Genomic DNA, 12,714 nt, shown 5'->3' with positions numbered 1-12,714 from the left:
TGCCTTAGGATTTGTAATTCTGCTCAGTTCTGTCTTATTACACAGCAAGGAGAGTGACCCCAATTTTTCTGTTACAATTAAAGAAGAACTAGCTTGGTTATCTGTAATTATCAATATGTCACATCCAGAAGGCTACAGGGGAGTCTCAAAGTCTTCTCTGTGCCACATACAGTATGTTCTACAGTATTTTCCTGGGGTGCAGGAGGGACTCTGAATGCAAGGTGAACAGTGAATCGCTTACTCAGCACCTCTTCCATTCAGAGAATATTTTGAAATTTCAGTGATTACAAAGCTTTCTCTGATTGGACAAAGATAGATTGTGATATTATCAGCCTCTTCTCTGCATGTCACCCAATTGGAGATTGCCTTGTATTAATTGAAAAGAATGCAGCATGTTTCCAAAATAGAGGAGCCATTGAGCGAGCTGAATTCTGTCTTCACTGTATCAGAAGGGATGTTGGTTCAGCACCAACAAAACAGGAAAGCACTTCCTGGATGTGATAAGAACTACTATGTCATTTTTGAGACTCTCCTCCAGCCCACTGGCTGTAAGATATTCATAAATACAGGTAATTAAACTGGTCTAGTGTAAATTTTAAAAATAGATTATTCCTAGATTTCCACTTTGAGGAATACAGTGGTGTCATCTCTCCAACTCCAGCCTACTAATTGGATAGTGAAGGGAGAAGCAGCAAATTGATCAGGTTATCTCTCTTCACCTGTCAGCTTACTCCTTGTGAGCATATTTGCATGCAGGATTTGCTGTTCTTCCCTTTCTTAGTCTATGCTCTCTTATCTAATGTGAGCGATGGGAGTCGGACGTTTTTAGAACAGGTTGTACATGGTAATAAGCAAAATATGTGTGGCGCTAAATCAAATGAGTAGCAAATCCATATATGTGCAAAGCAGCAAATAAAATAAATTCATGAAAAAATTTGTAAAAAAGTAGTTGGGGGGGGGGGGGGGCGAGTATGACCCCCTACTAGGTAATTGGTTCCAAATCACCGGTGCTAATAATTGGTTCCAAATCTAGAAGCTCATAATGAATAAAGGGGAATATAACATATAAAAAAAACATAAACAAGCATAAAAACAAATTCCTTTGCATAAGTGAAATTAAATGTAAGTGAATATGAAACCAATGGTCATAAACAAAAATAAGTAAGTGCCCAAATAATTCAGTTTCAATCAATAGTGCACATAACAATAAATGATAATTGATTAAAACAAAATGTGAAGCAATCAAAAAGTGATAGTCCAAGTGCAAATTAACATCAGCTCTTTGTGTGTTGAGTTCACACTCCCTTGCACCATCCAGAATCCACCCAATCTTGCAGCGGGTCACTATGCAATCTCCTCTCCTTCAACCAAAAACTCAGGACAGAGATGAACAGTAACTCTCCCACTTGGCCGTCATATACCCTCCTCTACTCCACTCAGTGCAGGCCATATACGGTAAAAGAAATCTCCATAGTGTAGTAATTTATATAAAATAAATTTATTCAGCAGTAGTAATGTAGATAAAAACTGACCGCATCGATACCATAGAAAACTTCCAGTCTCGGCCGCGACCGGAAATGGCATCTCCCAGCTCCTCCCGACGTATGCATCACATATCACATGACTTTCTCAAGGGCTGGCTCGAGAAAACTCTCCTGACTTTTCATCATGTGATTTCATCCTATGGGGGTACCTGAAGAGCCATGTGTTAACTCACAAATCCCGTAATTTGAATTAATTGATTTATGCCATCCAACAAGAAGTGTTCATGATTGATCAATAGCTGTCGGCCCAATTGATGGACAATTTCAAGTAAGGGATTGAAACCTGCATTCAAGAGGATGTCCGTCAATAAAATGACATTATTTTTAATAACTGAATAAGCAACTCAAATGGCATGTCTTGATCTCTGCTTTTGTAAAAATGAATCCATTTCAAGTTAAAAATCTACTAAGTACTGTTTTTTTTAAAACCGTCCTACTTCTGTCAGTGACCCTGTACAAACGGAAAAAAAAAGGCTGATATCAAGTTGAATTCAGACACTTACACTGCTTGTATTTTAAATTATATATTTGCATGGTTATAAACACATACAGAGCTGCATTATTGTGTGCATTTTATATCTGCCCGGAGTTCATCTTTAACCTCTATTTTAAGCTTGTTTCTTAAAAGCTTGTGATAATGGCCAGAATGAAAAGTCATTCTTCATGTTATACAAGTACTTAATATCGCATTGGTAACTTTTTTTGCCAGTATGTAGGCTGGAGCTCTAACATCTCAATCTTATTTTTTGCTGCAGAGGTGGAGAAAGAGCTTGGGAAAAAAGGTCTTAAAGTTACCATCAGCAACCTTCTACCGCCCCCCGAGCTTCCAACAAAGACCAGGACAACCCGAAGAGTGCCTGAGAGCAAGGATGATAACATAGATACCTCACATGCCCGGGGAGCCGGGGAACAAGGTCACTACATTATGAAGAGCTATTCTGCTGAACTCTTTGATGTTTAGATATGAGGTGAAAAAGTTCATTGTATGTGAAGACCACTAAGGTTTTCTGATGTTCCTCCTAAAATCTAGTTTTCTTGTAACAATTCTCAACATATTCACTGCATTCCAGAGGTTCAAATTAATTTTCAGCTTGTATGGCCATTTGTCGGAAACTATGAAAAATTTTTTTTTTTTCACTATAGTAACCTTTAAATTTTGATCAGGGCGTGGCATATTGCTTGGTTAGAGTCAATTTCTATTGGAGCTAAGCTCGTGAACATTGTACTAGTGGTCATACCTTTTGTTGAAGTGGTCATAAAGAATCCTCATTTTTTAACCAATAATGTACGTACATACATACATTTTCAAATAGCAAAGTGGTGGAGACTGAGATCAGCAGTTCCATTTATAAACGGCACTGCAGAAATCTCCTTTCGGTGGCCAGTGCCTCTGTTAATGTCTGTGAAGCTGACCACCATTGGATGGCTCGGTTCATAGACACGGTGTAAAAAGCTAATTATTATTATAATACAGGATTTATTTAGCACCAACAGGTTACGCAGCGCTCTATCCGCGCTAATCCGAACAGCTCTGTACTATGTGATTTCTTTGATGACCAATTGCAGTGATTACAAATGTAAATGCGGAGGAGAGAGTCCTCCCCATAAACAATGGAGAAAGGCAAGGATGAACTAACGTATAAATGAGTCATTTATTCCTTATTTTACGATCACTGGATCCCAGGAGTTTGAGCTTATTTGTAATCCTTTCATCTCTGGTGCCTGCTTTCCATAAAGAGGGGTCATTTCAGGGGTTTTTGTACTGTCCTGAAATTTGATATATTTTATAACAGAAAGCATGAGAAAGAGGTTTTTTTTTTTTTTTTTTTTTTTTTTTTTTCCTTTCAATTTTTTTGTCTTTTTTCCTTTTTATAAGAAAATACCAAAACTCAGCAGTTATTAAATACCACCAAAAGAAAGTTTCATTTGTCCCAAATGATATAACATTAATTTGGATAGCATTGCATGATGGAGTAGTTGTAAAGCTATCACAGTGCTGAAATATGACCTGGTATTGAAGGAAGTATTACAGACGTGTACTGAAGTGGTTAATTTCGCTTTTTGGTAATCTCATTATTACATTACATTGGCTCTACCTTGGACACCAAATATCCCATTTAAAAGTTTATAAATCTTGTTCTCATTTTCAGGATTGGAGGGTGAGAGTATACTGTACCTTCAGTTGTATAAAATATCTTCTTATGAAGAGTATGCTCATTGTTTTTGTTCTTTTGAAAAGTAATTTTCAGCTGCGGATCACTGCAACTTGAGCCTTCAATTCTTGTCCCCATGACAACCAAAGAGGATGCATTTTTTTTTTTTTTGTAGCAATTAATATGCTTTTTAGGAAAATATTTCAATGAACCCTTAGTGAGAAACCACTGCAAATATTAATCAGACTTTTGGACCTCTCCTTGTATGTTGTTCCTTTTTAAGTGTTGCTTGCTAAACTCTAGGCAAACTGTCTTGAATTTATACTTGTTCTCCAATCTTGAAGATGTTTGGCTGTTAATTTTTGATTTTGAGCCTAAAAAGGTGTTGTGTGTTGAATATGGACTTTGCACAAAGCAGAGCTCAGGAAGCTGTTGGGGTAAGCAGCAAAACATCTTCAACATTGCAGAGCAAGTCCAATTAAATGTGACCAACTTACTACCTGCAGCTAAATGCACACATGGAATATATACGAGTGTTTTTACCTTCTGTCTATCCATGCCTGAACTTTACAGCCCTACCAGACAGCAGAGCTTGGTTGGTGACCTGCTGTTTCTCTACTGTCAACTAAGTCTCCTCTCTGCCCCCCAGCCTGTGATCAGACAGTGAAATAGAAGATTAAATCATCTCTCTGATCATTCTACTCTCCTATCCTTTCAGTGTTTTCCTTGTCAGCACATGTGCACTGTAGCATACTCAATTGGTTCATAGTTCTGCCCCTTCCCTCCCCTCCCAGGTCAGAATTATGCTCTACGGCTGATTGTAAAAGGGTAATTCAAAGTTGTTGTTTTTTTTTTTTTTTTTTGGTTTTGTTTTTTAGATCAGATTTTAATTTTACGTTTTTATTTAATGTCAAATTCAAACCATGGTCAACTTACTACACTGAACAATATCAGCCTCAGTACATTTAAAACTTTATCAACTAATTTTCCAAAAATATTCAGAACTATTCTAAAATATTCACAAATTCAGGAATTCAAAATTTCAAAACTACTCCAGAGCCAATAATTTAAAAAAAAATCAGGCCATTCCGCTCTACTAAAAACATACCCAACCTTTATTATGTATGAAAATTACAATTAGAACGTGATGCATCTATCCACATTCTCCATATCTTTTCAAACTTCTGAGAGGCATTACGTTGAACATAAGTATATTTTTCAAACATTACACGTTTGTCCATTTCCCAAATCCAGTCACCAAGGGTAGGAGGGTTTGGTGTAACTCAGATGCTTACACTGTTTGCTTTTAAAAATACACTTTAATAATGAATATTCAGTTACACTAATTGGTGTAATTATAGCTGCCAGGAGATCAACTTTCAAATATATATTGCCTCAACCTGTCACCAATCTGGACAGCTCAAACTGATTATATGAAGAAATTGTGTGCTCAGTCTTAATTGCCCAGGTTTGTGTCAGGTTAACTTAAAGTGAATGTGTGGGCAAAATAAGCAAGAAAAAAAATAGGATTCAGTACATCTCTACAATGCATACACATTTTCCCATGTTTGATCTCTTTAAAAACACTGCAAGTACAGAAAAATGCATGCTCATCCTCCCAGAAATCCAGCGAGCTCCAAGCCTCTATAATAAGCTGACAACTTTGCCTCAACTGCAATAGCATCCAAGCAGTGTTGTCAGCCCTGGATACAGAACACCTCCCCTTTTGCTATGGTTTTGGGGAGAGGGTGTCCTGTAGTCCAGCTGAGGAGAACCATACCATGGTGGCTGATATCAGTGTTTGGCATTTCAGTGCAGTAGAGGTAGTGTTTTCGGCTCAATACAGGAATTCAGTAGCTCACTTGGATGGCAGTTCAACAGATATATCCTCTGTACTTGCATATACAAAACATAGGGAAATGTGCATGTGTTGCAGAGATGTACTACATGTTTGCACCCAGACATATATGTTAAATGCATGGAAAACTGCCATGGTTTTCTGACCTATACAATGGTCATATGCAGGTCAGAAAGACAAATGTGACCATACTTTGACTACTGCTGGTCTTGGTATAATAGCCAAATGCTCGTAGCAGTTCTCAAACTGTTTCCCCTTCTGATCATTTCTGGAAAAGGTTTGTACGCTCAGTCAGTAAAACTTTTTATATATATATATATATATATATATATATATATATATATATATATATATATTTGACAGAATTTCTGACCAGGTTTTGTTAAGCTCGTTACTGCTCATTCAAGACTCATTCTATCCAACTTCTCCAGCAAGTGTTCCAGTATAATGAATCACTTGAAATATCACCCAGAAACACGTGTAAACTTTTCCTGTTCATAAGAAAGCCAGTTAAAGTAGATGTCCAATATAAAAATGTCTTGGAAAAATGGTGTCCTGTTCATTCTTCATAGAAAGTGGAGGGCTCATAAGGCTCTGGGCCTTAACAAATGTATGAAATGTCGCATGAGTCAGTTGACATTTCATACCTGCATTGAAGTTTAGGATATTGCTACTTTTTATGTTGCTGAGCAATATTTCTTTATATTTAGTTTTTTTTTTTTGTTTTTTTTTTAACGAAATGGCTTGACAATTTTTTTCATTGTGTAGGAAATCTTAGTGTTCTGTTTATAAAAGATTCACTGTAAAATCCGCACAGCAAATATTTGCTGGATGTTTTTTTGTCCTTTTTTTTCAGCATCCCGATACCCTTTTAAGAGAATTTGCTTTATGTGTGATGTAGCGGCTGTGGGCAAATCCTGCTAGATTTTTAAAAATGATAGGCAAAATCTGTTTAGAGTTGAAATCTCAATGATGTGGTGTACAAATGGGTGAATCTTCTTTTTTTTTTTTTTTTTTTTTTTAAATTGATTTGTTAAGGGCAGATCTTTTTTGTAATTGGAATCATTCTGTTGTATGCTGATAGGCTTATCATGTTTGAATTTTTGAATTTAAGCCTGGTGGGCAAATCTTGTAATTGGAATGTTTCTATCATATTGCTTTCTGATCCTCTAATATTTGTATTTGTCTTTTTCAGATGTTTTGGACATTGAGCCAGCTGTTTCTCCTCTTCTGCCTCGCAAGGAAAGAGGTGGAGCTACAGATGGTGGAGCTACAGAAGATGACCGTTTGTTTCCCAGTCAGAAAAGAGCCAATCTCTTCAGCACTCTAATTAAACGGAAGAAGAAGACAGCTCCTACTCCACCCAAGCGTAGTAGCTCCTTTCGTGAAATGGAGCAAAGGTGCTTAGAGGGAGAAAACAGAGATGCTAGTTTTGGGGGCGACCTTGATGCGCTTAAATTCCCAAGTAATGGGATGGCAATGACTAATGGATCTGTGCAAGGAAGCAGCAGTTTTATGTCCTCACAGTGGAAAAAGTCTGGGACGGTTGTAGGGCGGCAACCACCACCAGGAGAAGAAGATGGCAACATAAACACAGGAAAACGATTTCAAAGATCCTCTTCTGCTTCAAGTATGCCTCCTGGATCAAAAGACATGGAGTGGAGGTCAGTCACCCTCCCTAGGGAAATGTCTTCAACCAGGTGTATGTTGGATGTGTCTAGTTCTGGGAGTAGCCAAAAAACAGAAAAACCTGCTCTGCCTCGAAAGCGAGGCAATGAAGGTAAACCAGACTTTTCGTGTCCCCGTGGGGCTGTCACACCACCTCCTCGTTTGCCCAAAAAAGGTGAGGAGACTATGGATGAAGTGTTTAAAGACCCCGAACCAAGTCCAGAATCTAGTCCACCCAGTCTAACACCAAGATTGCCACGTAGAAAACCTGGTGGCCCTTCATCTTCTGCTTTACAAAAAGAGGAGACAGGAAACCTCAAAACTGGCACAGACCTAGTTTCCTTGGCCAGACAACCAACAGGTCAAGGTAGAGCTGAAGCAGATCTTCGTCTCCGGAGACTAAAGCAAACTGAAACACCCAACAAGGACAAAATGAAACTATTAAAGGTCAAACCTAGCCCGCCTCTACCACTTTCCAGCCCAGGCTCTTCATTGTCTTCCACTAGCTGTACTAATTTGGGTAAATCTACCAAGCTTTCCTCGCAGAACCCAAGCCATGATTCTAGCACAAGTGAAGCAAAGCACAAACTAGCAAACCAGAGCGAGGATCACCCAAAGCTAAGCCCTGCTGTGACTGACAGTGCCAAGAAGACAGTATTAATATCCAACACCAAGCCCCAACCTTCAGAGAAACGAGCTGGATCTCAGGCAGGCATTGGAGGAGCAGTAGATCAAACACAGCAACCAGCATCATCTTCCTCATCTTCTACTGCTTTTATCCCCCTCCTTTCCACAAGGGTTTCATTACGGAAAACCCGCCAACCTCCAGAGAAACTGCTGAGTGGAACAGTCACAAAGGAGACTTTATTGGAGAGCACGGGTTGTCTCCGAGCTGCCATCAACCGTAACTCTGAACAAATGGCTAGCCACAGTACTGTGCTCGAGGCTGCCAAAAACCTGCATGCTTTTTGTACCAGTTACGTGGACTCTATTCAACAAATGAGGAACAAGTTTGCTTTCAGAGAAGCAATGAGCAAGCTGGAGAACAGTCTCCGAGATCTTCAAATCTGCCCCGCTGCTGCCTCCACTGGAGGAGGACCTGCCACACCTCAGGACTTTAGCAAGCTGCTTGCCTCTGTAAAAGAGATCAGTGATGTGGTCCAGAGGTAGCATTTGAAATTCAGGGTTTTAAATCCAAGCTGAGAATGGAGGACATCAGGGCACAATTATGCCTCAACCCTTTCTCGTCCCTTGGGGCCAAACAAAGTTGTCATGGTTGCTTAAATATTGATGCCTGAAAGAAGTACTATGCTTCTGAACTTTGGATTGGGGGTGTTGAGGCCCATCGTGCCATTTGGCAATACAGATGCACACCTTTCCTCATATGAGCACACCCTTTTTTTTGTATCCTACGCAAGAGACTGCAGTTCTCTCTGACACGGACCTTAGAGGTCTACAGGTTTCTTTTTTTGTTAAAGCCCTTAATTTGTTCACAATACTGGAACCTGTGTGGGACTTATATGCAGGCAGTATTGTAAAGCAGAACCAATGCCATTGTCTAACACTGCTACTTCCTGATTGCCACTGCCTTATCTGATATAGAACAACAGAAGACAAGGGGGAATGGTTATTTTGGCCTGCTCTGTGCACACATTCTGAAAAAGTGCACAGATCCCAAAAAAACTTTCCAAAAATTTGGCCTAAAATTTATTAAGCACATAAAGGAGGACGTTGTAGCATTCCATGTTTCAGTTCAGTAGTAATCTCCAGCACAGTTCTATTTGAGTAGCTGTTTTTCAGCTCCTCTTTAAGCAATATTCAAAAGTGTTCGCTAATGCAAGTGGTCCTACCACATGCAGCACATGCACATCAAATTGGTGGCACAGAATCATAGCAGTGATTGTATTTTAAAGCCACCTCTGTGTGTTTATTGATGAAGACTGTTTTTTTTTTTGTTTTTGTTTTACTTTAAGTGCAATTCCTATTTTCTTTATATTTTTAAAACCAAAAAAAAAGTTGAAATGGCATTGTGGGGGCTGCCTATATTTATAGTATACTGCTATAATGTGAGCACGGATTTGTCTAACTTTGTCAAATTAAATTTTTAGGAAAATCCATAGCTTGAACATTTGAGAATGGATATACATTGGTGATAGGAGCCAAGAGCACAAATAATAGCTGGGGATGTGACATTTCATGGGAACTCATCAACAGAGTGATGGAGCTGGCCAGTTTGTGGGTTGATCCTTATTCAGGTGCCTAGAAACTAATGATGCAAAGTGCCTTAAGCCTCTGTGATGTCACTAATACCCAATTATCGTGTTAGGCTCAGTATTGACGCCACTCCCAATATACAGTATGTGCATGTGCAGTGTTCATTGGTGAAAAGTCCACTTGAAGCCTTTTATGCCTCACATTCTAGTTGCACCTGTATTTCTTAAAAGAAGAAAGGAAAAAATAATTTGGTGCCTCCCACTTAATGTTTTACCTTTTTTTGTATTATATTGTTTTATGATAATGCAATCTTTGTATCTCTCTCCCCCCTTTTCCTTTTAGACGTTTACAGTCATTTTGAATTTTTCTGTATAAAATTACAGCTCGCGGTTTTATATATTTTTTTTCTCCTTTACAAGGATTTACAATTTTATATATATAAATATAAAGTTAAATGTGCACACACAGATGCTTTCCTCATTTCAAGCAATGTCTGGCACTGATACGGAAAAAGTGCCTCAAATATAGTGGGGTTTTGGAGTTGGCCGTCAGGTGCTTGGCTTGGGCAGCTCAGGCCCAAGGACAGGACATCTTTGCCCATCACCTACAGTACTGGAGGTTGTTTTTTGTCCTTTCTGGTCACTTAGTGTTGTTGAGTTAGCCATTGTTAAGTGATTATAATTGAGGGGTTCAGTGATGTAATTAAATAAGCGATTGTCTTCCAACATTGTCCTTCTCATTTGTCATTTTACAAGGAGCCAAGGGCTGCACAGGCTGAAACTTTTAGCAGTTTCGCCTTATCATTCCTTTTCTGAACATCCATTTTTATCCCCAGTACAGGTTGAAATTTTTGTATGTGATTCTCTTTGGGGACAGGACATCTTCTTCTATATTTCCAGACCACCAGTGCTGAGATCTAGGTACTGTGTTGGCACCTTTCTGCCACTAAGGTTTTCATAAATGTTTTCAGCCCAAAGGGTAGCCAACCTTCCCCCCCTTAATTTTCATTAGCATTATGTTAACAATTTACTGTGAGGTATTTGAGTAATGTAAATAGGAGAAAAAATACAGCTGATTGGTATCATTGTAACAACTTGTATGTCCAAGATCCCAGAGGGTTTTCCAGTTCATGTAATAATCCAGACCACCTTGCCCCACTTTGTAGTCAAAAGTGGGGGCCCCATCAATCAACGGACTGTTTAGTTAAATGTGGCTAATCCTTTTCACTGGGCACCTTCCACTTCATCAAATCTTCAATACTTTGAAATCATAAAAGCATATGCAATATTTTTATTGCCATGCTATGTTGCGCAATCTGTTTTTTCCAGCTTACTAAAAGTTTGATTGTATTTATCCGTTGAATTTACACCTTGCATGTTTTTACATTTGATTTTTGCAGTGTTGTGTAATAGTCCATTCACACAGACTATAGCTCAGATTTTTTTTTCTCCTTTCCCATATGGTGCGAAATAGGATCTTTCAATAATTAACATACAACTCCAGCTAGGCATTCTATTTTATTGATACAGTAGAATAGTGTTGGCTGGTGATATCACTTTAAATGTTTATTTCATGAGGAAAAGTAATGATTCCATACAACTCCTGCATTTATTTTTGTTAGTTTTACATTTTTTTACGTAAAAATTATCAAGAGATAACAAACACATGGTTAGTTAGGCGCCATCAGAATTTTGTCGTAATTGTTGGCTGACAATAGCTCACTATGCGATCAGTGCCCTCCTTCAAGGTCACCCTCCCAATGGGCAATAATATTCCCTTCGAAGGTATACTTGCCTATAAAACTCAATTATTCACATCACTGTACAACAACTACTTCAAAATCTACCGATATTGTCTGTGAACTTGCATGCTTGCTCACAGCTTTTCTATTTATTTCAGCAGAAGACCCATCTGAAAATGTTGACACTGTTACTTTATTTATACCATATCCTCATTCTAAATCTAAACCATATAAAAAAATACAAGGAGAACATAATTATTAAGTCATGCATACTTTTTTTTTTTGTCTAATTTGATTGTCTATGTTGTGCCATGTCAGAGGATTGAGTTGGAGTGGGATAGATTTGATCCCCTTGCCTCACTGCTATCTGGGTCCTCAGTAGTAAGATCTTTCCGTTTACTGATGGCACTACTATAGTGATTACCATTTAAACTTTGTATAATTCACAATGTTTAGTTCAAAACAAAGCACCACTATCACCAAAATATGTGGACATCTTGGTTTAGCAAGTAACAACAGTAGCAAAACTCAAGTTGGCACAGCTTTGCCATAGTTGGGGGTAATCTCCCTGGTAGAGTCCAGGCAAGCATTGAAGACCCTGAAGAGAAGTTTATACACTACCTGACACTACTTTAAAAGGTTTACATGCTCCAATGCTCTATTAATGCTAAGTAGCCTGTATGTTTTTCCATGTGATTTTGGAGCTTATTCAACAGACTCAATAAGATGGTTCATCTTTATAAAGATAGTTTACACAACAATATATTATTTTTTTTTATCCCTTGTTACGTAAAACCACCCTATTATGCTCCAGTTGCAGTTTTATAGACTGCTGAGAAATAATTAGTTGATTCATGGATCTCAGCACTGTGCACAAGTGTCATCCTGAGCAACTTGGACCTTAAGGCATGATTGTAATTAGACAAGACAGTCATTTCTCTCCAAACACTATCTGGATGGAAAGGCACAGACGTTTAACCCTACAATACACCCTTGTCAGTAGTGATGTGGTTGGATGAACGCAGCACTGAACCTAATATGTGAAGTGGGTGTCCTGTCCTTGAGCAAGAAAGGGCAACAAGGTACGGCTTTATATATATATATATGCATATACACCTACGGGATGTATACTCCTCAGCTTACACGTGTCACTAGCGTGTCTATGATGTCACTTCTGTACATAACTTTTTTCCTGTATGTTTCTGTAATGCCATCCTTGTGGCAGTTCTACAACTTTGCAAATACAAGCCATTTACATACAAAAGTGTCTTGTGTCTTTTGCTTTCATTTTCAGGTCCTTGGTTACTTCTGATGCACGAAACTACAGTGTGTGGTATGTGATTTTTGAACTTCACTCTGTTTAGCACTGCAGTAATAAATGTGTGGTTACAGCCAATGTCACATACTTTATATTGGAAGCCTAAGCAAAACTTCCAGTGACCCTTGTTCATAGAAAGGAGCTACGAACCTGCCCATGCAAAGAAACTATGCCTGATGGTTCTTAGAGGCAGACAGGTGTTGCACAACCCATGGCCC

General features: G+C 38.6%; 1 protein-coding gene across 4 annotated transcripts in view; it reads left to right on the top strand.

Annotated features, from left to right (window-relative positions):
* ABL1 (ABL proto-oncogene 1, non-receptor tyrosine kinase) overlaps positions 1–12,442 on the top strand; it is a 390,453-nt gene extending 378,011 nt beyond the window's left edge. For all 4 annotated transcript variants that reach the window (XM_073600473.1, XM_073600472.1, XM_073600475.1 and 1 more), the window contains 2 exons: positions 2,300–2,458; positions 6,751–12,442. In XM_073600473.1, the coding sequence (XP_073456574.1) occupies positions 2,300–2,458; positions 6,751–8,393 (1,802 nt within the window). In that variant the 3' untranslated portion in view covers positions 8,394–12,442. The remainder of the gene's footprint in view (positions 1–2,299; positions 2,459–6,750) is intronic.
* Positions 12,443–12,714: the final 272 nt, after the last annotated feature.

Source organism: Aquarana catesbeiana, linkage group LG09 (genome assembly GCF_042186555.1).
Source record: "Aquarana catesbeiana isolate 2022-GZ linkage group LG09, ASM4218655v1, whole genome shotgun sequence".
Taxonomy (NCBI): Eukaryota; Metazoa; Chordata; class Amphibia; order Anura; family Ranidae; genus Aquarana; species Aquarana catesbeiana.
The sequence above is the reverse complement of the archived record's forward strand: the minus strand, read 5'-3'. Positions and strand labels throughout refer to the sequence as shown.